This window comes from Stegodyphus dumicola, chromosome X1 (genome assembly GCF_044657685.1).
Source record: "Stegodyphus dumicola isolate Sdum_Otavi_A_Nest chromosome X1, ASM4465768v1".
NCBI lineage: Eukaryota > Metazoa > Arthropoda > Arachnida > Araneae > Eresidae > Stegodyphus > Stegodyphus dumicola.
In genome coordinates this window covers 29,838,394-29,860,451 of record NC_140780.1, presented here as the reverse complement: position 1 = coordinate 29,860,451, position 22,058 = coordinate 29,838,394, and the positions used below count along the sequence as shown (strand labels likewise).

The following is a 22,058-nucleotide window of genomic DNA, read 5'->3' as shown; positions in this document are numbered from 1 at the left end:
TCATTTTGACCATTTAATGTATTTCTAGTTTTGTGTCCTTCCTTCGAAACTTTTCTAAGATAAAGTTTTATATTGTATATATTTTGCAAGTTCAAGCTAATAATGCAACAAATCTAAGTTTAAACTTAGAAGAAACCAATTTATTTAATTAAAAATCCAAATCCATAAAAAAGAACTTTTATGAAGAATTTCTAATCATACACTTTTAAATCCCTTTTTATAGCACACTCAAGCAGTAAATGTGCAAATGACCTCTGAGATTGTGCTATGGTCAAACTGCAGTAACATAAAAAATACTTAAAAATACCATACTATTAGTCAGAATAACCAAAATATGACAATATTTTTATTTAGGAGCCTGAATTCCTCATACCATATGTATAATAAACAATAATGAAATTCATAGATACTCAAGTCTCCAAATTTTAGTATTCAGAGATTGGGTTTTGAAAACCCTTAGTACTATTAGTACAATCAAATAGAAGTTTCTGAATTTGAATGAATGCCTTTATGCAAGGTAGTTCTCCCGCCTTCTTAGCATGCCTTTGTGGTGTAGTGATCAGCATGCCTGGTGTGTATTCAAGAGGCCCATGGTTGGAGTTCGGAAAGGGCATTGCTCATTTTTCATCTCTCCTGCTTTGAAATAACCTAATGTCTCTCCAGTGGTGCTCGAACTAAAAAAGATGGTGGATAATGATTCTCCACAACTAGGATTTGGCGATTGGGTCCCCTAATACCCAGTTGCCCTTTAAAAGGTGAAGTATAAAAGGTATTTATCCTGCCTTCGTGGTATAGTGGTCAGCACATATTCAAGAGGTCTGTGTTCGAGTCCCGGCAAGGACATTGCTAATTTTTCATCTCTACTGCTTCGAAATAACCTAATGTCGCTACAGACTTCAACTGTTATTCATTTCACTCACAAAGAACTCCTCTGGCAGTCAGTCCATTTAGCCTCCAAAAGTCAAATTCAGAATCAATCACTGACATTCAGTGATCCTCTATTTTAACCACAGGTGGGCCCACACTTCTTAAACTGGCAAAAATGTTTTACGATGTAGAGATCTATCTTAATGTTTTCAAATGGGGCTATGTAAAATGGAATAAATAAATGAAAATTGATTAAATTTGCATGATTGTGTTTATTTGTAATATATGCTTGGAGTGGACTGGATTATTTAGATTATGACACCAAGTTTCAACATTAAACTAGTAGGAAAACATTCACGCTTGTCTCTTGCTATCTAATATTTGCGATTTTCAATATTGCACTTGGAGACTGCATGATGCATAAAAATGAGATAACAGAATAATAGAAAAAATATCTACCTTACCTTCAAATAAGACTTAACAACTTCTTACACTAATTCAGAAGTCAAACAACAAAAATCAGCATTAATTTACAAAATTTTCACAGGACTAGTTTCGATGGTTTTACCAAACCATCATCTTCAGCTGCAAAACCGCAAATGAACAAGATAGGAAATAATGTTTAGATAAGATAAGAAAGCCTGGACAAGAATAAGCAAGTGGCACCATCTGTTGGCGAAACCAGAACTAAAACATAATTTCTCTAAAAGCCGAAGGCAAATTTGGATTGGAATTAGGATCGTTAACTAGAACAGAAAGATTTTTATGAATGTGAAATGCCTCTAGAAAATCCAGTTCTCCAATGGAAGATGTTTTTTGAATAATTTTGGCAGCAGAAAAATTGAAAGTGTGATTTTCGGACCAACAATGTTGAGCAACAGAAGACTTCTGTGTTTCCTTTTTTCTAACATATGCCTCATGTTCTTTGACGCGAAATTTTAAGGCTCTCTTAGTTTGGCCAATGTAAATTAAACCACACTGGCAAGGAATCCTATAAATACCCCAGGAATTCATATCCGGAATGGGGTCCTTGAGTATAGAAGTTGGAATTTTATTGATGGGAGAGTAAACAACCCGAAAGTTAAATTTCTGCAAAATATGTGCAACTTTATAGCTAATTGATGGAAAGAAGGGAATGACAACAGAATTTTTATAATCTCCTAAAATAAGAGTGTGGCTTTTAGTGTGTTGAGATGAGAAATTATTCAAAAAACATCTTCCATTGGAGAACTGGATTTTCTAGAGGCATTTCACATTCATAAAAATCTTTCTGTTCTAGTTAACGATCCTAATTCCAATCCAAATTTGCCTTCGGCTTTTAGAGAAATTATGTTTTAGTTCTGGTTTCGCCAACAGATGGCGCCACTTGCTTATTCTTGTCCAGGCTTTCTTATCTTATCTAAACATTATTTCCTATCTTGTTCATTTGCGGTTTTGCAGCTGAAGATGATGGTTCGGTAAAACCATCGAAACTAGTCCTGTGAAAATTTTGTAAATTAATGCTGATTTTTGTTGTTTGACTTCTGAATTAGTATTTATTCGGCGTGTTATTGTGTCTTAATTATAGAAGCCCCAAACAGGCTTACATTTTGCTTTCTTTTTTGCACGTGGTGTGGCCGCCATTTTGTGATTGTAGGAGTTTCGGTGAGTACATTTTTGCAATTTTCAAGTTATGTTTATGTTTTGTACATTTGGATATTGTGCTTTGCTTGTCTGATTTCATGCATTTTGCTTACAAACATTTTGTTTTCTATTCATTTTAGTGAGGGATTTTTCTGCTATTTTGTGTGTACTTTATTATTGCTCAGTTAATTTAGTTTGATTTTCTGCATTGTTTATCATGTCTTCATCCGTTAATCGTTTCATTAAATTACGCCTGAAACGGCAAAAATTCCTGAATCATCTTGACTTTTTACTTAAATGTAAATGTAAAAAATTGATCCCCAATTTTATTCAAATCAAATCTAATCAAAAACCTTCGAGTCGCGTTTCAAGAATTCTGTTAAATTGCAAACTTGCCTTACTTCGGTCCGTGATAAGGGATACACGTCAACAATTGTCCAAAATTGAACATGAACTCTATAAGCTTCATCTGGAACTCGCTAAAACATATCCAAAATTCACTGCCCTTGAACAAAAGTCTTGGTCTAGAATGGAGAATGCAGTTAACCATCATAAAAACACCCTTGCAGTTAAATTCGAAAAACTTCTTTTACAGTCTTCCAGTCCAAGTAGTTCAAAAAATCTTCCCATTGTAAACATCAAGCCAATAGTTAATATTTCTAATGTTAGTCTTTCAGAAGAACAAGAGAGAATTCTAAAATATAATTTTAACTTCTCACAAACCTGTAAACCCTCGATTCCAAGGATTTTGGCTCCTATCGAAAAAGCTTTCAAGTTCAGTAAAGTTTCAGATTCACAGAAAGAAATGATTAGGCATCTTATCGCTCATAATGTGAAATTCAATAATAAACCTTTGAGACCAAATCTAACTGCGAGAGAAAGAGCTACAATGCGCGAGATTCATTCTAACCCGGATATTGTCATTTCAAAGGCCGACAAAGGTGGCCAGATAGTCGTCATGGATAAGAACACTTACATCGATGGTGTCACTAAACTCTTAAACGAAGGACCATATAATCCGATCCCTAAAGATCCTTCACCTTCGGACTTATCCAAAATAAAAACTGCGATCAAATCTTCGCAAATCATTTCAAGCAACTTAAAACATTCGCTTATCCCATCTGTTGCGAATTGTGCCAGATTATATGCTCTTCCCAAAATTCATAAAAGTGGTATTCCTTTCCGCCCTATTGTATCAAATTTAGGTACTGCCTCGTATCCATTAGCTAAATATTTATTTTCTAGATTTTCCACTCTATTAGACAATAACATTTACACCATAAAAAATTCAATAGAGTTTGTAAAAAAGGTTAAAAACATTTCTCCTCGTAATTTACTCATGGTTTCTTTTGATGTAAAATCATTATTCACCAATGTCCCAGTGGAGGGTGCATTAAGATGTCTAGAAACCAGACTTCGCGAAATTCATTTCTCTTGCATCGAAATTGATGAGCTAATTTCTCTCACTCAACTCTGTTTGAAACAAACACATTTTGTTTTCCAAAATAAATATTACAAGCAAACTGAGGGATTAGCCATGGGAAGCCCCCTCAGTCCCATCCTGGCTGATATCTACATGCATTATTATGAATCAAAATTATTTGAAACTTTAAACTTTCCGGCATGGTTCCGCTACGTAGACGATACTTTTACCCTGTTTGAAGGTAATAAAGATGATTTAAATAGAGTTCTTTCAACAATGAATTCTATTGATCCTGCTATTCAGTTCACTTTTGAACTTGAGACTTGCAATTCTCTTCCTTTTCTCGACATTCTGGTCACACGTAACACATCCAACTTCAGTACTACAGTTTACCATAAACCTTCATCGGTTTGCCTTCCACCACACTTTAAATCATGTCATCCGACTAAACAAAAGTTAGCTTCATTTTATTCCTATGTTTTCCGTGCTCTTCAAGTTTGCTCCTCCAAACTAGCCCTTGATGAAGAACTAAATTATTTAAAAGCAATAGCTATTGACAGGGGCTTTTCACCCAACATTATTAATCAAGCAGTTAAAAAATTCTCATCTCAACACACTAAAAGCCCCACTCTTATTTTAGGAGATTATAAAAATTCTGTTGTCATTCCCTTCTTTCCATCAATTAGCTATAAAGTTGCACATATTTTGCAGAAATTTAACTTTCGGGTTGTTTACTCTCCCATCAATAAAATTCCAGCTTCTATACTCAAGGACCCCATTCCGGATATGAATTCCTGGGGTATTTATAGGATTCCTTGCCAGTGCGGTTTAATTTACATTGGCCAAACTAAGAGAGCCTTAAAATTTCGCGTCAAAGAACATGAGGCATATGTTAGAAAAAAGGAAACACAGAAGTCCTCTGTTGCTCAACATTGTTGGTCCGAAAATCACACTTTCAATTTTTCTGCTGCCAAAATTATTCAAAAAACATCTTCCATTGGAGAACTGGATTTTCTAGAGGCATTTCACATTCATAAAAATCTTTCTGTTCTAGTTAACGATCCTAATTCCAATCCAAATTTGCCTTCGGCTTTTAGAGAAATTATGTTTTAGTTCTGGTTTCGCCAACAGATGGCGCCACTTGCTTATTCTTGTCCAGGCTTTCTTATCTTATCTAAACATTATTTCCTATCTTGTTCATTTGTGGTTTTGCAGCTGAAGATGATGGTTCGGTAAAACCATCGAAACTAGTCCTGTGAAAATTTTGTAAATTAACGCTGATTTTTGTTGTTTGACTTCTGAATTAGTATTTATTCGGCGTGTTATTGTGTCTTAACTTCTTACACATTTTCTTCACATTTTATATAAACCATCTGTACTAGGCAGATGATTTGTCAGCATTCTGATCTCTAATATTGTATACACTACGTGTGAAACCTGACTTAAGAAGCAGTGTGTAACAGAACTGTGTTTGGTACTTTTTTTAAATATCAAAGATTTTTTTTACCTGCTGTATTCCAGGTTCAGGTCAAGCAGTTGAACTGGTTGTGTGGTATTTTCATCTTTTCCCCAAATTTAATGTAAGTATAAGTTAGTTTTCCTTGGAAGTGCTTTCAGATGCATTTCTTCTTAGCCAGACAACCATTGTACGATAATTAATCAGCATATACAACCATAGAAATGAGAAATACAATCAAGTAAAACATGCATATGATCTAGAAATCAATATTAACCCCTTCCTTCTCGCTCCTATCAAAATGATGAGGTGATGTTTTGCCCTCTATTTTGTCATGCCCATGATGTTCCGGGCTGGAGAGTTCAAAAGCAACGTGCTAAAAGGATTGAAACCTATTCATTTCTTTTGCCCGGAAAAAGTTTTACTTCTCATTTTACACACAAGATGGCAGTACCAGAATAATATTTTATGCAATTAGAGATAGTTTATTTTAAACTAGATGTCAGCACTAATCAAACATGTATTTATGCTATGTGTTTTGTAATTTTATCATTAGCTCAATCACATAGTCTCATTGTGAATGCGCACGTGGTTTCTGTTCTGTGAGAAAATATACTTATATTTTTATTCCGTACATTATGGAGTCAGAGTCAGATAGTGAATTGGATTCTGATTTTAGTATAAATGGATCTGAAAGAGATTCTGAAGTAACTGATTTTTATGAAAATTCGGTTAGTGAATCTGAGAGCAGTGACGATGGATCTGTACTTTTTTTTGCCTGGACGTGCATCTACTTCAGCAGATCATGCACTTCACGTTTTAAATTTTGGGAAACACCAAAGGTAAATATAAATTTTGATCCAAGTTCTGGTGTCTTACAATATTTCTTTTTTCTCAAGAAATTCTTAAATTTCTCAGTACAGTCAAAAGTCGTTAATCCGGACTCATCGGCACTTCGGCGATTCTGGATAATAGATGATCAGTTTAAATCTGGTAAGATGGCATGCAGAAATTATAAAATTAAAAATATGAAATCATAATTTATAAAACAAAGAACAATTATGATCTAAAGGGTATCAAAATTTACAAAAAAAAGCTTAATATTTATTTGTCTACTTTATTAAACATTCCTTTCAATGTACATTGTTTACGATGCTTCGTTTTTTATGTGATAATACATTCTCTTTAATTCTATAAACAGACATAATTTCTTGTTCAGTTACAAAGTTCCGCTGTTCAAGGCCTATAATTGCTGTGTCGAGAATACTGACTAATTTGTCAATCGAAATTTTTTTGTTTTCAATAACCTCTGTCACTTTCTTCGCTATCGGAAGCGAATTATAATGATGAGGAATTTGATTTAAATCATATCAAAGACGGAGTACATCGAGATGAAATACTAGATTTAGTAAGGAATTATAAGCCAAATAATATAAAAACATCTGCCCTGAAGATAAGGATAGTGCTGACAGATCAACTTCCAATTCATTGCACGCCACGGCGTTAAAGATAAACAAAGTTTAGATTAACAAACGTTAAAGTTTAGATAAACAAAGGATTTGCCTTTATCCATTTTTTGCAGCAATTCCACTTTTTTTAATGGACTTCAAAACATACTTTTGCTTTGTAGATCCTTTACATATTAGTAAATATATATCAGAAATTCTATTTGACATAATCGAAAGTTCAAGCTTAGTTTTATAAAATTGCTCTAACAGTCTGCAAAAAATAATAAGCCGAATCCAATTCGAAGATTAAGGAACAACGCAATCTGCAACATTAAATGAATTAGATAATTTTAGCTTAGCTTATATCGTCCATTATACATTAAATGCCCATTTGTAAACGTATTTTGCGCACGTGCACATGCGTATTCACAGCTGTAAAGGTCTTATGTGCATGCGTCAATGTGACACATGTGCAGAAAGTTTGTAGCTTTGAGGTCTGGATTATAGATCATTCCGGATTATGGGTGTCCGAATTAACGACTTTTGACTGTACAGTTATTTATTATACAAGGTATTGTAAAATAAAAAAAGATACGAAAATGTATTGGAGCAGAAAACATTCAATTTCAACACCTCATTTCAGAAGCATGATGCCTTGTAATAGATTTTACAAAATACACAAGTTTCTGGATTTTGTAGATAATGAAGATTTTGATTGTAACACACATCGAAATCCCAAGCTTCATAAAATCTGGCCAATGTTACAGCTCCTGAATGAATTGTTTCAAAGAGCTGTAACTCCTAGACGTGATATTATAATTGATGAAACCCTCATGCTTTTCAAAGGTCGTTTAGGATGGTGACAATATATGCCGAAAAAGAGATCCTGTTTTGGAGTAAAATCATATATGTGAATGAAGTTCAGGGTATATATGGTCACAAATTATATATACTGGAAAAGGTAGGTTTTTTGATGCAAAATATAAAGATCTGCCCCAATCAATTCAAGTTGTGATGCCACTTATCAAGCCTCTGCTAAAACAAGGATATTGTCTGATAACAGATAATTTTTATACCTCACCAGAATTGGCAGACATGCTTTTAAAATTTCAAACAGACACTTAAAGAATTGTAAAAGTAAACCGAATAGAAAAAATGCCTCAAGAAGTAGTAAAAAAGAGATACGCAAAAGGTGAAAATGTTTATTTTCATCAAGGTAAAGTTCTTGCCATGAAATGGGAAGATAAGAAAGATGTTGCCATGCTATCTACAGTTCACATAAATGACATGGTAGATGTACAGTGTCATAACAAAGTTGTCAAAAAATCTACAATTGTGACAGATTACATTAAAAATATGGGAGCAGTAGATATTGTAGACCAGTATCTTGGAGATTACTCTATTGCTTGGAAAAGAGGAAAGAAATATTATAAGAAAATATTTTTTCATTTGTTAGACCTACCTATTTTGAACTCGTATCGTATTTACAAAAAACAGATCGGGAAAAAATCCCATTTGATGTTTCGTTCATCTTTAGTAGATGAACTTATTGACAGGTATCAGTCATCAGATACCATTTCAAAAAGAGGCCGACCAAGCTTGGAGGATAATCAAAACCGCTTGATTGAAAGACATTTGATTAGACAAGAAATAAGAAATGCCAACCATCAAGAGAATGCAAAGTTTGCTGTTCCAGAAGAGATGAAAACAATAAGAGATGTAGGAAGGAGACTAGGTACTACTGTTCAGATTGTGACATTGACCTTTGCATCTCATGCTTTGAAATTTATCACACAAGAAAAGATTACTATGTTTATGTTATACATAAGTTTAATAAAATTCTCTTTTAATGTTTAAAACACATATTTCTGAAATTTTCCTGGCTTACTGGAAAACCAACATTCAGTCAAAATAAACCTGAATGTCGGCTTGGCTTTTCCTAAAAAATTATCTTTTAAAAAATTCAAGCTATAAAAATTCCAGAAATTGATAATTAATGCATATATTGTATATGCATTTATTTCTATGCAGTTTTCTTCAATAATAAAATAGGCACTTTTATGACCGTTTTCTTGAAAACGTTAAAAGAAACGTCTTGAAACATTCCAAACGTTAAAAGGTTAATATAAGGATATTTATTGTATATGTCTCAGCTAAATTAATTTAATATATCAGTAATATCATCAACAACATATGCAAGAAAAACATTATTCAAAGTCATGAAATATTTTAAAATTTTTTTAATACTACCTGCAATGGTTTCTTTACTTTAACACTTCCATTTTTATCAACAAATGCAAGCATGACATCAAATGTTTCTCGAACATCTATTTATACGAAAAAACAAGTAAACCTTCATATAATTCAATTTTCAAGTACATAATAAATTATTACTCAATTAATTTAATAATAAATTCAACTAATTCAAGAATAAAAATAATGAATTCAATAATTAATTATTATTAACCAACAATTAATTTATTTTCAAGTACTTAATAAAAACTTCAAAATGCTTGCAAAGTGCATTTACATTAATGTTAAGTTATTCGCAAAGTAAGCAAAGATACTCACAAAGTACATTTATGTTATGCTAATGTTAAGGAAAACTACCACAAAAATTACCTTTCCGTGTCAAACATAAGATTATCAGTTAACAAAAGGGCAAAATAAAGGAATATCGAAACATACTCTAAATTTAATGACAAGAAACATATTAAACAGAACTTTGAGAAATGAAGGTAATAGGATAAAAAAAAGGGACAAAAAATAACAACAAAAAGAAATCTATATAAGTTAGTCAAATTCTAGAAGAAAAATTAGAATAATATGACACTTATTTTTGTTCTTCCAATTTGTGTAACACTTCGCCCACAACAAAACATAAACTAGTAGCACATATCTATGCAGATTATTTTTGCACATACATTTAAATAGGGAATGATAAAGACAGCATGCTTGCTTCCCGAATTACCTTATTTAAAAATGTTTACAGTGCCTGGAGTATATAGATTATAACAGATCTTGGAACATGCAGCTTTTTAAGAGTTCCATCTCTCGTAAATTAGGTTCCAAGTTTTCAGATTTCAAATGTGATTATATTTCAGTGAATGCTCACTTGCAATGTGAAAGCCAGCATTTGTCTCTACTGCTAGAGTATGTATAATTATAGCTCAAAAGTGATGTAAAATAGGCATAATATGATGGCACAGATGTATCAGTTTGCAACCATAAAAAAGATATAAACTATATTTAGAGAAAGAACGTTTCCTTCTTATTTTTTATATTCACTGATGATATATTTTAATGCAACACTTAAATTACTATATAGACTAACCAACATCATCATATTACTCCTAAAATCATAAGCATGGCTTTGAAGAAGAAATTAGGAAAGATAACTCAAAAATAATGCATACATGTATTGACGGATATATTTTGAAAAATTCAAATCTTAGTATAGACTTCTCTGACAAATTTTCAGAATCCTAAGAATAAAATCATAAATTGCTAATTTACTTAAGAATAAGATTTTCATAAAGATATATTTCCTTTATTACAATGTTTTACAACATAATCACATACCTCCTAGCTTTGCTTAAAATGGATATTTAAATATATAAATAACTATCAAACATGACTAGCTTATGAATATATGAAATCAGAAGCAAACAAACTACACTGAACCTTTGCATCATTTATTTACAGTACAAAGTCTTTAATCCGGACTCATCGGGACTTCCGCGATTCCGGATTAGGGGTTTTTCCGGATTATAGATCATCAATTTAAATCTGGTAAGATGGCATGCAGAAATTATACAATTAAAAATATGAAACCGTAATTTATGAAATAGAGAGCAATTATGATCTGAAGGGTAACAAAATTTACAAAATAAAAGCTTAATATTTATTTGTTTACTTTATTAAACATTTCTTTCAATGCGCACATGCGTAAAGCATACATTACATAGTCGAAATTAGAAAATTGCAAACAGAAAACTATTTGATGTGTATTCATTATATTTATAATGACGAGGAATTTGATTTAAATCATATCGGAGTACATCGAGATGAAACACTACATTTAGTAAAGAATTATAAGCCGAATAAAATAAAAACATCTGCTCTGAGGATAGTGCTGACACATCAACTTCCAGTTCATTGCACACCGCGACGTCACCCCCCACCGCCTGCAGAGCAGCGTGAAATTGATAAACAGATTTCGGAATGGTTAGAGAAACAAATCACCTCTCTGTCACTTTCTTCATGACTTTATCCATTTTTTTCAGCAATTCCACTTTTTGTTTAATGGACATCAAAACATGCTTTCGCTTTGTAGATCCTATGGCAGCTCCAGAATTCAAAACTCTTTTTGACATAATCGAAAGTTCAAGCTTACTTTTTATAAAATTGCTCTAACAGTGTGCAAAAAATAATAAGCCGGATTCAATTAGAAGATTAAGGAACAATGCAATCTGCAACATTAACTGAAATAGATAATTAGATAATTTTAGCCTAGCTTAAACCGTCCGTTATACATTAAACGCACATGTGTAAACGTATTACGCACATGCGCAGAATGTTTGTAGCTTTGAGGTCCAGATTATGGACGTCCGGATTAAAGACTTTATACTGTTTATTGTTACCTTATTTCCTTCCTTCATGTTCGTATGGGGTTTGTAGATTTGGAGTGAATAACGACGACAGTTGATGAAGTATCGAAACACACTTTATTTAGCCAATATTAATCAGGACAGCTCCCAAATCATGTTTTACAGTCATCGGAGAACTACTATAAGCATGCTGACACAATCAGCGACACAGCCTTCACACTATCAGGCTATAACCGTCGAGACAGTTTCGCTGTAAAGCATCGGAGTACAGCACCCGACTCTGCTCGGTCGTTCTTAGAACTCCAAGTACTCTCGAGACTCTCCATGCCATAACTTGCGGTGCACTCGATGACACACAGAGAACAGCTCCCGACTCCTCGGTTCAGTCATTTCCGGAGCTCAACACACTATCTCGATGACACACTAACCGCAATACACTAAGAGATTCTTTTGGTGCACTCGACGATCCACTCGGCACTCGCTGACCGAGTGTCAATTATGGGCTAAACCGGTAAGAATTTGTTCCAGAAAATTCTCCATTCGTCCATGGCAATCATCAGTTTTGTCGCCAAACGTCGACAAATGGGCGATTTCTCGCCAAATATGGCAAATCTGCCTTCCCTTGCCTTTTTATGGCAACCCTAAAACTTGCTTTGCGGGGAAGCTATCTTACCGCACCTGGACATTTCCTAACAATATATAATAAAAGTATATGCATAATGCCAATTAAGCAAGACCTACATTGCATGAAAAATGAAACAAAATTAAAAAATTAAAAATTATCACATATATATATGTGATGGATATTTTTAGACTTGTTCGTAAAAATGATTAATCATGTTAAAATTATTCATTTTCTTGATAAGCTTAAAGCACACTAGGGCTATCTGCCTAAGGGAAGGGATGCCTTCGTGGGCAACTTTATAAGGGAACTGGCTTGTATACACGCTACACATGGGGTAAAACCACGAAAACGCCCATGCAGCTAGCCTGTTCACGGGATTCGAACCTCGGACCGAATTACCAGTGTTCAGCGACTTTACCGCTCGGCTGCTGGTGGGCTCTTAATCAAATTGTTGATTTATAAAGATAGGTACAGTTTTTCGTATACCTTTATTACAGAAAATATATGTAGCCTAATAAATAACAGTTACACAATAATATTTCAAAAAGTTTTCAAATATTATACCTTTATCTATACGAAATGCTAAAATGGCAGAAGACTGATCTATTCCTGGAATGTAACTTAGTAAATTTCCATTTCGAGACCACAGAGCTACACTTCCATCTACTGCACACCCAAGAATATAGTTATCCTAAATTTAGAATACGTATTCAACAGTGAATAAGATTAGTATACACTTCAGAAAATAGAAGTGCACTTATGTCAATAAAAAACAAAATTATAATAGAAAACAAATTATGTTAAAATTTTTAGAAAAAATGAGTTTCATTAAAAAATTACATAAACATAAATTAGCTCTCCTTTCCAGATGCTTCACATGAAAAAAAAAAAACATATTTAAGTTTTGAAATAAACTCCCAACACAAGCTGTTAACTTCAGCCAAATATGCATACTTATTAGATTTATGCACAAACAGGTTTACTCAACAGACAACTAATATTATTATCAAATTTATTCAAATTACATAAAGAAAATTTACAATTATTGTAGGGTTTTCCTAACCTTACAAAAATTACAAATTATTCTTTAAAAATAATAATTATTATTAATACTTTTAAACTATTAAATTAATGGACATTACCTTAAAATTGCTTTAACTTTGAAAAAAGTTGAGGGGGCAAAAACACGATGAAAATTAAAAGCAATGTAATTTAAACAGCATTTATAAAAAAATTATATTTAAAAAGATTAATTCTCTTTACTTTTAATAGCCACATAATTGTTTATATTATATATGTGTTTATGTGATATTAGAAATTATTTATATTACATTAAAAACTTAATGACATTTTACATACAATATAAACAATCATTTAGTTTCTTGGATTAGGAATCCTGCTCTAGAATTTTGTTAATGTAAATTGTTAGTCCACTGACATACTTCTTCACACAATAGTAAAATTCATGTGGGATGCAATGCAATTTTTAATATAATTTATTGAAATCTATAGTTTCCACGATTTTGTGATTTCAGTCACTTTCAAGGACCTCCTTTTAGTAGAAAACAAATTTTAAATAATTCAGTTTTAATGAAAACACAAAAAATTCACATCCTGATTACACAATTTATAGCTCATTATTTTTGCAACAATGCATTAAAATCACTTGTGTACAGAGTTGGCAGAAGTTGGCTTACAATGCTTGCACTGCAGATGGGTGCTATCCAGTCGTACCAAATTTCATTGAACAAATACATCATATGTCTTTAAAAACACATAACTCAAAAAATAAAATATACTGATATAAATCATATTTAATACAAGTATACTACTAGTGACTAGGTCACTACCATACGTACTGCCATTTGGTCTTTTAGGCATTCTTTATATTAATTCATTTTTTTAATATGTTCTATGATTTTTTTACAAAAAAAAAATAATTTTATGAGAAGTTTTAGTGTTTAGCATTATAAATTCTTTACTTCATTTTTAATAACATATATAATAAATATGGTTATACTCTTAATAAAGCTTAATTGATAATTTAAATGTGTTTGCAAACAGTAGTTACAGAAATAATACATAGATTTTCAATGATAGATATTCGTGGCCAGCTCTGTCCAACACATAAAGCACAATCTGACCACTAATGTTTTAAACCTGAAATTTGAAACAAATTCAAGATTTAAAAATATTAAATTTAATATACGTTTAATGGAAACAGGCAGAAACAAAATAGAAAAACAACCGAACTTAAGAGAAACAACTTTTTCTTAACAGAAAAACAGGCAGGACAGCAGAAAGATGGTAAGGGTCTAACAATCACTGTAGTGTTACATTCTTTTACCAATGTTGATTAACTTCCTGACACATGTAGAGTTGCATTCCAAAATTTTGTCCATTCCTTTTTATAGGAATTATTCCTTTCAGTACGAAGTTATTCTCGTGAAAGTACAAATCTTAGTTTAACATCAATGTATTTCACACTTAAAGAATTCTCTCTCTCCTGTTAAAATACAGGGGCTAGACAACAAAAACAGTTGGCCGAATAACACTCCAAATATTAAGCCAACATATTCATTTCTGGTTAGGAACTTTGAAAGATTCCTAAATTTATCAATTGAAGCCACGTTTCAGTTTAAATTTTCATTAAATAGTATTAATATTACATACTGAGAATTATTGGAAATAAACAGGACATATTAGTCTTCAAAAGAGAACAAATAACTGGTTCTTGCTTGGCTGGTGTATTTTATTATCATGGTGGTAGAAGCTTTGATGTAATAAGGGCCACATTATCAAGGTTCATGTCTATAAGCCTAGAGAAGTGAGAATTCCATACATTAATACTGATTTTCAAGGTAAGAGGAAGTTATCTGAAAAGGAGTAATAGTATTAAAAAGATATGAAGGCAAAAATATAAAACAATGATTACTCAAATTGTGGCAGAACTTCATAGAGTTAATACATTACTGGCCATTAGAAGAAGAAAAGCAAGCAGCAGAATCTTATTTATTGTACATATGCAATGAAGGAAGTCATGACTAAGTTTGCAGGCAGTTTGGGGTACACAGCATGCACAATTCAGTATACACAGCTGCCACTTCTGGCAGCAACAATAGCTGTAATCCAGCTGGGCATCAAGTTGGGCTTAGTTAGGATGACAGACACAGGTACTACTACATTCCATATGGTTTCAACGCTATGCCAGATTTCATTAACTATAATGGATGTCAAGTGCTGTCATGTCACACTTTCTTGAACACCCATGACCAGATGTCCTTAGCGAGAGAGAGAGAGAGATGAAGAACATGCTAGTCAGGGCAACAACAGAACACCTTCTGTCTTGACCAAGGGCAGGGCAGCATGGGCAACATGCAGTCATATATACCATTATGAAAGACGGAATCATATAGACTTCAAAGATAGGGTATGGCCACGAGCCTTAACACATCAGATATGCAACAACTGTTCACATTACCAATTATGTTGTAGGGATTCATATTTATTTTAACTAACAAGTTAAAGTTTAATTTTAAAACTTTCCTATAAGCCTTCATTCCCCTAATTGTCAGTGCCAGAATATTTTAATGTTGTAGTGTGGGTGAAGGAATGCAAATTTCTACTTTGAAGAAAGTACTTAAAAGCCGAGTTTTGGTAGGAGAAAAAGAGAGCTAGGCTATAACCGCCAGTTTTGCTGTAGGTATGTTTGCTTATTGCTGGTTCAAGTGGCTTAATTGCTCCCATTAGCTTCGAAAGGGGTTTAAGTTATGGGATCTCACTGAGCCCTGTAGGTTAGTTCTATCACTTGTTAATGCCTTCAACTTTTAGTTTCATTATCTGATTTTCAGTTACTGCCCAAGCAGAGGCAAGATTGTTTGTGTCGAGTTGACGCATTGTAAATTTTAAAGAACTAATAAAGGGTGCTTCAACCCTTCTCTTGCATAGTTAGTACTACTCCAGTCTTTCACACGGAAGTTTATCTACTGGACTGTACAATGTGAACAAGAGGTAGCATCCCATACCAGCACACCAGGTGCTCGGCTTGCCCACATGATGGTGATGAAGGCAAGCTAGTAACATATTCTGTACACAGAACCAGGATTCATCTGAAAAGAAGAATCTTCTGCCACTCTTCTGTCCATTGTCATCATCATCCATCACACCGCTGTAGGCATGACTGTCTGCCGCAGTATCAAGGTCAGCAATAGTCTCTGTGCTGATAAACTGAGATGCTGTAGACACTGTCAAACTATCTGACTGGATACTTATCATTGTGAACATGAGCCAAGTTCCGAACTCAAGGAACATAATGTGGCTATATGACCCTACAGGGCTGATAGGACAACATATCTGACATCTCAGGCCTTAATAATCAGGAGTACTAAGATCCTATATACGATTCAGCATGGCTGTACTTAACCCATCAGTTCCATACTGACCTAAGAGTGATGGGATCTCAATCAACATGATCAACACGTCATAGAGTGATAAACCACAGTTCCAATAGGTCACTATGCTGCCGAGGCTTAATTCCAATACATGCTGGTAGGAGTTCCTTTTTTTTACACGAGGCATAACATGAGCGTTATACAAACAAGTGATGCTCAAATTCCAAATGAGAAACTGTGCCCTCTTTCCAGTTATACACAATGTAAAAGGCATTATCCCTGCCTACTTTGTGTACATGTGCTTGAATGTTAATCATTTGCATATACTAGCATGTAATATTTTTAATGCAAGTGTCATGTTTGCTGCAATTTTAATGGCCAGCAGTTTATTTATGATCATGCCAGTGGCGTAAATAAGGGTATGCAAAGAATGCCGTCGCATAGGGGCCCGAAGGCTTAGGGGGCCTTGAATGTCCTGCTGAACTACATTTATTACGTTTAAACTTAAAAGACGATGGATTCTTTTATGACTACTATATATATATCTATATATATACAGTGGTGGCCAAAATTGTGGACACTTTTGGAAATTTTTATGTTTTTGAAGTTTGTATGCTTATAGAAAACATTACGTTTCACAAAATGCAAACTTGTATATATCATTTTAAAGAGAATATATTACTGAATTCAATACAAAACACAAAATTCAACTATTTGAAATACAAAAAAAGTTAAATGATAATAGTTATCAATATACATCAGATAGTGATGATTGCAGTGAGTTATCAGTACTTAGTAGGGTACCCTTTATTTTTTATTACAGCTTTACATCGACGTTTCATCAAGAGTTTTAAGCTCGTCTTTCATTATTACATGATGCCAGGAAACAATTAGAGCCTCAATTAGTTCCCGTTTATTTGATGGGCACTCATTCGACAAGAGTTTTCAAACGGTGCCACAAATTTTCGATAGGATTGAGGTCAGGACTGTTTCCTGGCCATGACAACACTTTAATGCTCTTTGTACGAAACCACTCTTTCGATATTTTGGCCGCGTGGCAAGGAGCAGAATCCTGCTGAAAAATAAACGAAGCATTGTTGGGAAAGAGATCTCTGATGGAAGGTAGAAGTGTTGGTTCTAGAATAGTGTCAATGTATTTTTTGGCATTCAGTGTCCCATAGATGACATGAAGGCGACCAACACCATCTACTGACATGCATGACCAAATCATAACACTAACTGGGTTCTTCACAGTTGCTTGAATGCAGTCAAGATGTAGCTCTTCTCCTATTCTACGTCTTACATATTTTCGCCCATCACTACCGAATAACGATATCTTAATTTCATCACTCCATATAACTTGTGACCACTGATCATCTGTCTAATTAATGTGTTCCTTTGCCCACTGTAGTCTTTTTCTCGTTGCTGAAAATTAAGATAAGGCTTTTTTCGTGGAATTCTACCTCTCAGTCCAACATCTCTTAATCTTCTCCTGATTGTTCTTGAACTGACAGAAACACCAGCATCATTCAGATCACTTCTGATGGCCGCTGATGACATTTTTCTATCTTGGAGACATAGTCTTTTTATTCTTCTATCATCAATAGATGTGGTGCACCTTTTTCGGCCTTTTCCTTCTTTGTTTTTTATTGAATTTGTCTCCTGATATCGTAAACAAAACTTTCGGACTCCAGATGTAGTCACTGAACCACCCACCTGTCTTGCTATTTCAGCATAGGAAAGACCACTTTCTCGTAACACAATAATATTACATATCTTTCTAGGTGTCCAATCTACTCTTTTATTTGATGTCATTGCTTCTTGACTAAATATTAAAAATTTTTACAAAAATTTCTACTTTTAATTGCAGTGTATAAGAAACAGGTCCCCCTTTTACAGAACAAAGCAAAATAATGAATTGTTTCAAGTGTAAACATGATATCAGCTTCTACTGGCAGTTACTAACATTTGATTGGTTCTCAGAACAAGAACAGTGATTGGCCAGGAAAGCTAGACATTACAAACTGCTTCATAACTGTGTTTTTTATTATATTAAAGTACATATAACTTTTTTGTATTGCAAATAATTGAATTTTGTGTTTTGTATTGAATTCAGTAATAAATTCTCTTTAAAATGCTATATACAATTTTGCATTTTGCGAAACGTAACATTTTCTATAAGCATACAAAGTTCAAAAACATAAAAATTTCCAAAAGTGTCCACAATTTTGGCCACCACTGTATATATTCTGTCTTCTTTTAAATTTCCAGGGGCACTGTGCGTCATATGACACAGTTGGGGGGGCCTTGGAAGCACACAAAAAAGCTGAATTCACTGTTACCTACACCAAAATTTCAACTGAATACAAAGCAGGAAAGATATTATGCTTTTATTTTTATTCCATTCTAGAGAAGAGCTTTCAAATCATTAGTGATAACTGGGGACAGACTGTTTCTCAGGTTTATTGTGAGAACAAGGCCTTAATATTTTTAGGCCAACATATGACAAAGATGGCTAAAATGAAGGACACTTGAAGTCCAATTGTAGCCACATGTCAGATTTTATCATAAATACAAAACGAGTGAGTTGGTTGAGGGTAAGAATTACTACTTTTCTTGCACACTGTAAACCTTACACCAATTCTTGTCTTAAAGCTTGATTATGCAACTAATTTAGTTACATAAATCTTACATTAATGGTTTAATCTCGAATAAAAGTTAAAAAAAGGTTAAAATTATCTTTCCTCTTCCTTGCTTTTGACTGATGTTTCATATTTCACAGTTTTCATTTGTCAGATTGAAATAGTTTTCTGACGTGAAGCTCTGATGCACGTTAATTTCAATACTAGTTTTCCTGTACATAATTTTATGATAATGAAATCTTGTTCGAATATTTAAACAGTTAATATTTGTATTTATTTATTTATTTGTTTTTGTTTTACTTCAATATATGGTACATTATAAAGTTTATCCGCACAAATGTTATGTACATTAATTATTAAATTTTTTTCGTTATTTTAAAAGTACTTTTATGTATTACATCTTTCCTTCCCTACTCATGATTTCCTCAGCTTATAATCTAAAGAACTCATCTTAAATAGATGGTAGCTAATTTGCATTTTGGCATGGAAACGGAAAGAAAAAATGACAGTAAAGATCTAAATCATAAATTAACTAGTTGATTAACATAAAAGAACTCTAGGACTCATCTAAATAAAAAAATAATATAAATTATAAATTAAATTAATGTTATTATTTCTTCTCTAATTCTATAACTGATAGGTTAAATTGTTTCTAGCAAAAGTTAAAATTGCAATAAAAAATTTAGTGCAGTATAGCTAGGCACTTTTGGCGAGCATTAACATCATATTTTGTTTTGCAAAGCAAAATTATTGGTGCGTTTATTTAAATAAAAACATGAGGTGTAATTTAATTTATGGCTTGTTAAATTTCAGTAAAAATATTTATTTACATTTTTTAAAGTTGTGAATGATGAAAACTGTGATTTCTAGATTTTTAGTCTAGATATTGTTTTCCTTATAGGCTCACGAAGTTGGCATACTGTTTGTTCATAAGTTGTTTATATCAAAGGCCGAAAGCGTTGTCTTCCTAGTGAAAAGATTGCTATCTGAAAGAACATAACTCATATTTACTTTCATAGAAAAAATAACAAAAATGTTTATGCAGTTAGACCATTACCTAGGTTTCCTACCTAGGATGAACTACTACTGTTCAGTGGTTTTAATCAGTTGGCCACTTGTGGGAATCTGCCGTATTGATGAGGCTGCCTTAGTTTTAGCTCGCACAGAGGATAGGTAATGCAATGTTAAGAGTAAATAAATTATTAAAACTAATTTTTAGACTGGAAATGAACATAAAGGAAAATGTGAAATAAATTGCTTATGATCTAAAGAAACGATACAGAATATACTGTTTCAAACAGGCATAAAATATTGAATGATACAATTAAAATTTTTTTCTTACTTTATTAAATGATTTACTCTACCTATATGCATTTTTATTTATAAGCTGGAACATTAAAAAAACTTATAACATGTTGAAAAAAGCTTTAAATGCAGCACAAAAAAAAAAAAAAAAAAAAAGAATTATGAGATGCTTTCAAATGGGCAATGAAGAAAATCAAAACTGCTAATTGGTATTTCAGAGTTGAAAATTCTGCTCAAGAAGAATGTCAGGCATCAACTTTGAGCTCACAGGAACAGTCATTTGAAATTTGCAAACATTTAAAATGCAGCATCCAACTGTTCAAATAAAATTTTTAAAATTAAAAATGTACCAGAAAACATTTTGACTGAAATCAATAAAGAAGGTGAACTATCAGAAAATATTTCAGCTACAGTCCTAAACAGTGATGAAAGGTCGGAAAATATTCAAACCGCTTTTAGAGATGATGTAAAAAATGAAAGATATCCATCTGATCCTGTTGATTATCCAGAAATTCTTATGAAGGATAAGGAAGGATTTATTTAAAATTTTTGCCTTTGTAGACAGAAGATACCGATTTTCCCCAAAATCAAGACAGCAGATCATTTTCTTCTGCTCATTATACGATGATTAATAACTCTGGTTTTGAGGCAGATTTTGCTTTATTATTTGCCTTGAACTTAACAAAGACTATTGTGAACCATGTTGGTTAATTTTAAATAGGGACAGACGTGGTCGACAGGAATATAGCACTGGCAAATATTACCCATAAGAAAAAAAAGAAGCGCGAGAACAAGGCCTTAATATTTTTAGATTATTAGTTAATTATATATTTAGTTCTCATCATATCGCAAGCTGTATTGAAAAGAAAATTTGGACCAGATTAGATTATTTAATTAAGGCAAAGCACACGAGGGCTATCTGCCTAAAGGGATGGATGCCTTCGTGGAGGACTTTCTAAGGAAAACTGGCTCGTATACACGTTACACATGGGGAAAACCACAAAAACATCCATGCAACCAGCCCGTTCGCGGGATTCGAACCTCGGACTGAACTACCAGCATTCAGTGTCTTTACTGCTTGGCTGCTGGTAGGAACAAGAAAATTTGGAAGCAAATAACTGTATCGAAAATAGTCTGTAAAAGATTAAATCAATTTCAGTTAGTTTTAGAGAGATTAAATCCAGAAAACAGCATAAAATAACAATGTTTTTTGCGGATACACAGAATGTACCTCAGATAGATACATAGCTATTTTTATCTGATCACAAATTATTGGCAGAATATGACATTGTGATGAATGACGTTATAAGAATTCTCTCAAGCACTGTTAAATATTTGAATCCTGCACCATAAAGTGACTTAATTGATTGTTTAAGTTAGTAGTTGTTTGAAAACAAAGCGTTTGGTTGAAATGAAAAATTCCATTTTTTATTTCTTTGCACGAAATAAAGAAAGTATCGTAACCACGAAAAATTTCAATTTTCATATTTCAACGGAAATATTCATTTTGACCGTTCCCGAATTCATCTGGGGCCCACCAGCAGAAAAGCGGTAAAGTCGCTAAACACTGGCAGTTCGGTCCGAGGTTCGAATCTCCCGAACGGCCTGGCTGCATGAGCCTTTGTAGATTTCCCCATCTGTAACGTGTACACGAGCCAGTTCCCCTTA

General features: G+C 33.1%; 1 protein-coding gene across 4 annotated transcripts in view; it reads right to left on the bottom strand.

Moving 5' to 3' along the window:
• The window catches only part of LOC118199566 (telomerase protein component 1-like), a 507,852-nt gene that overhangs the window by 55,301 nt on the left and 430,493 nt on the right, over nucleotides 1-22,058 (bottom strand). For all 4 annotated transcript variants that reach the window (XM_085808431.1, XM_085808432.1, XM_085808434.1 and 1 more), the window contains 2 exons: nucleotides 12,617-12,743; nucleotides 9,068-9,144 (listed from right to left, as the gene is read on the bottom strand). In XM_085808431.1, the coding sequence (XP_085664557.1) occupies nucleotides 9,068-9,144; nucleotides 12,617-12,743 (204 nt within the window). The remainder of the gene's footprint in view (nucleotides 1-9,067; nucleotides 9,145-12,616; nucleotides 12,744-22,058) is intronic.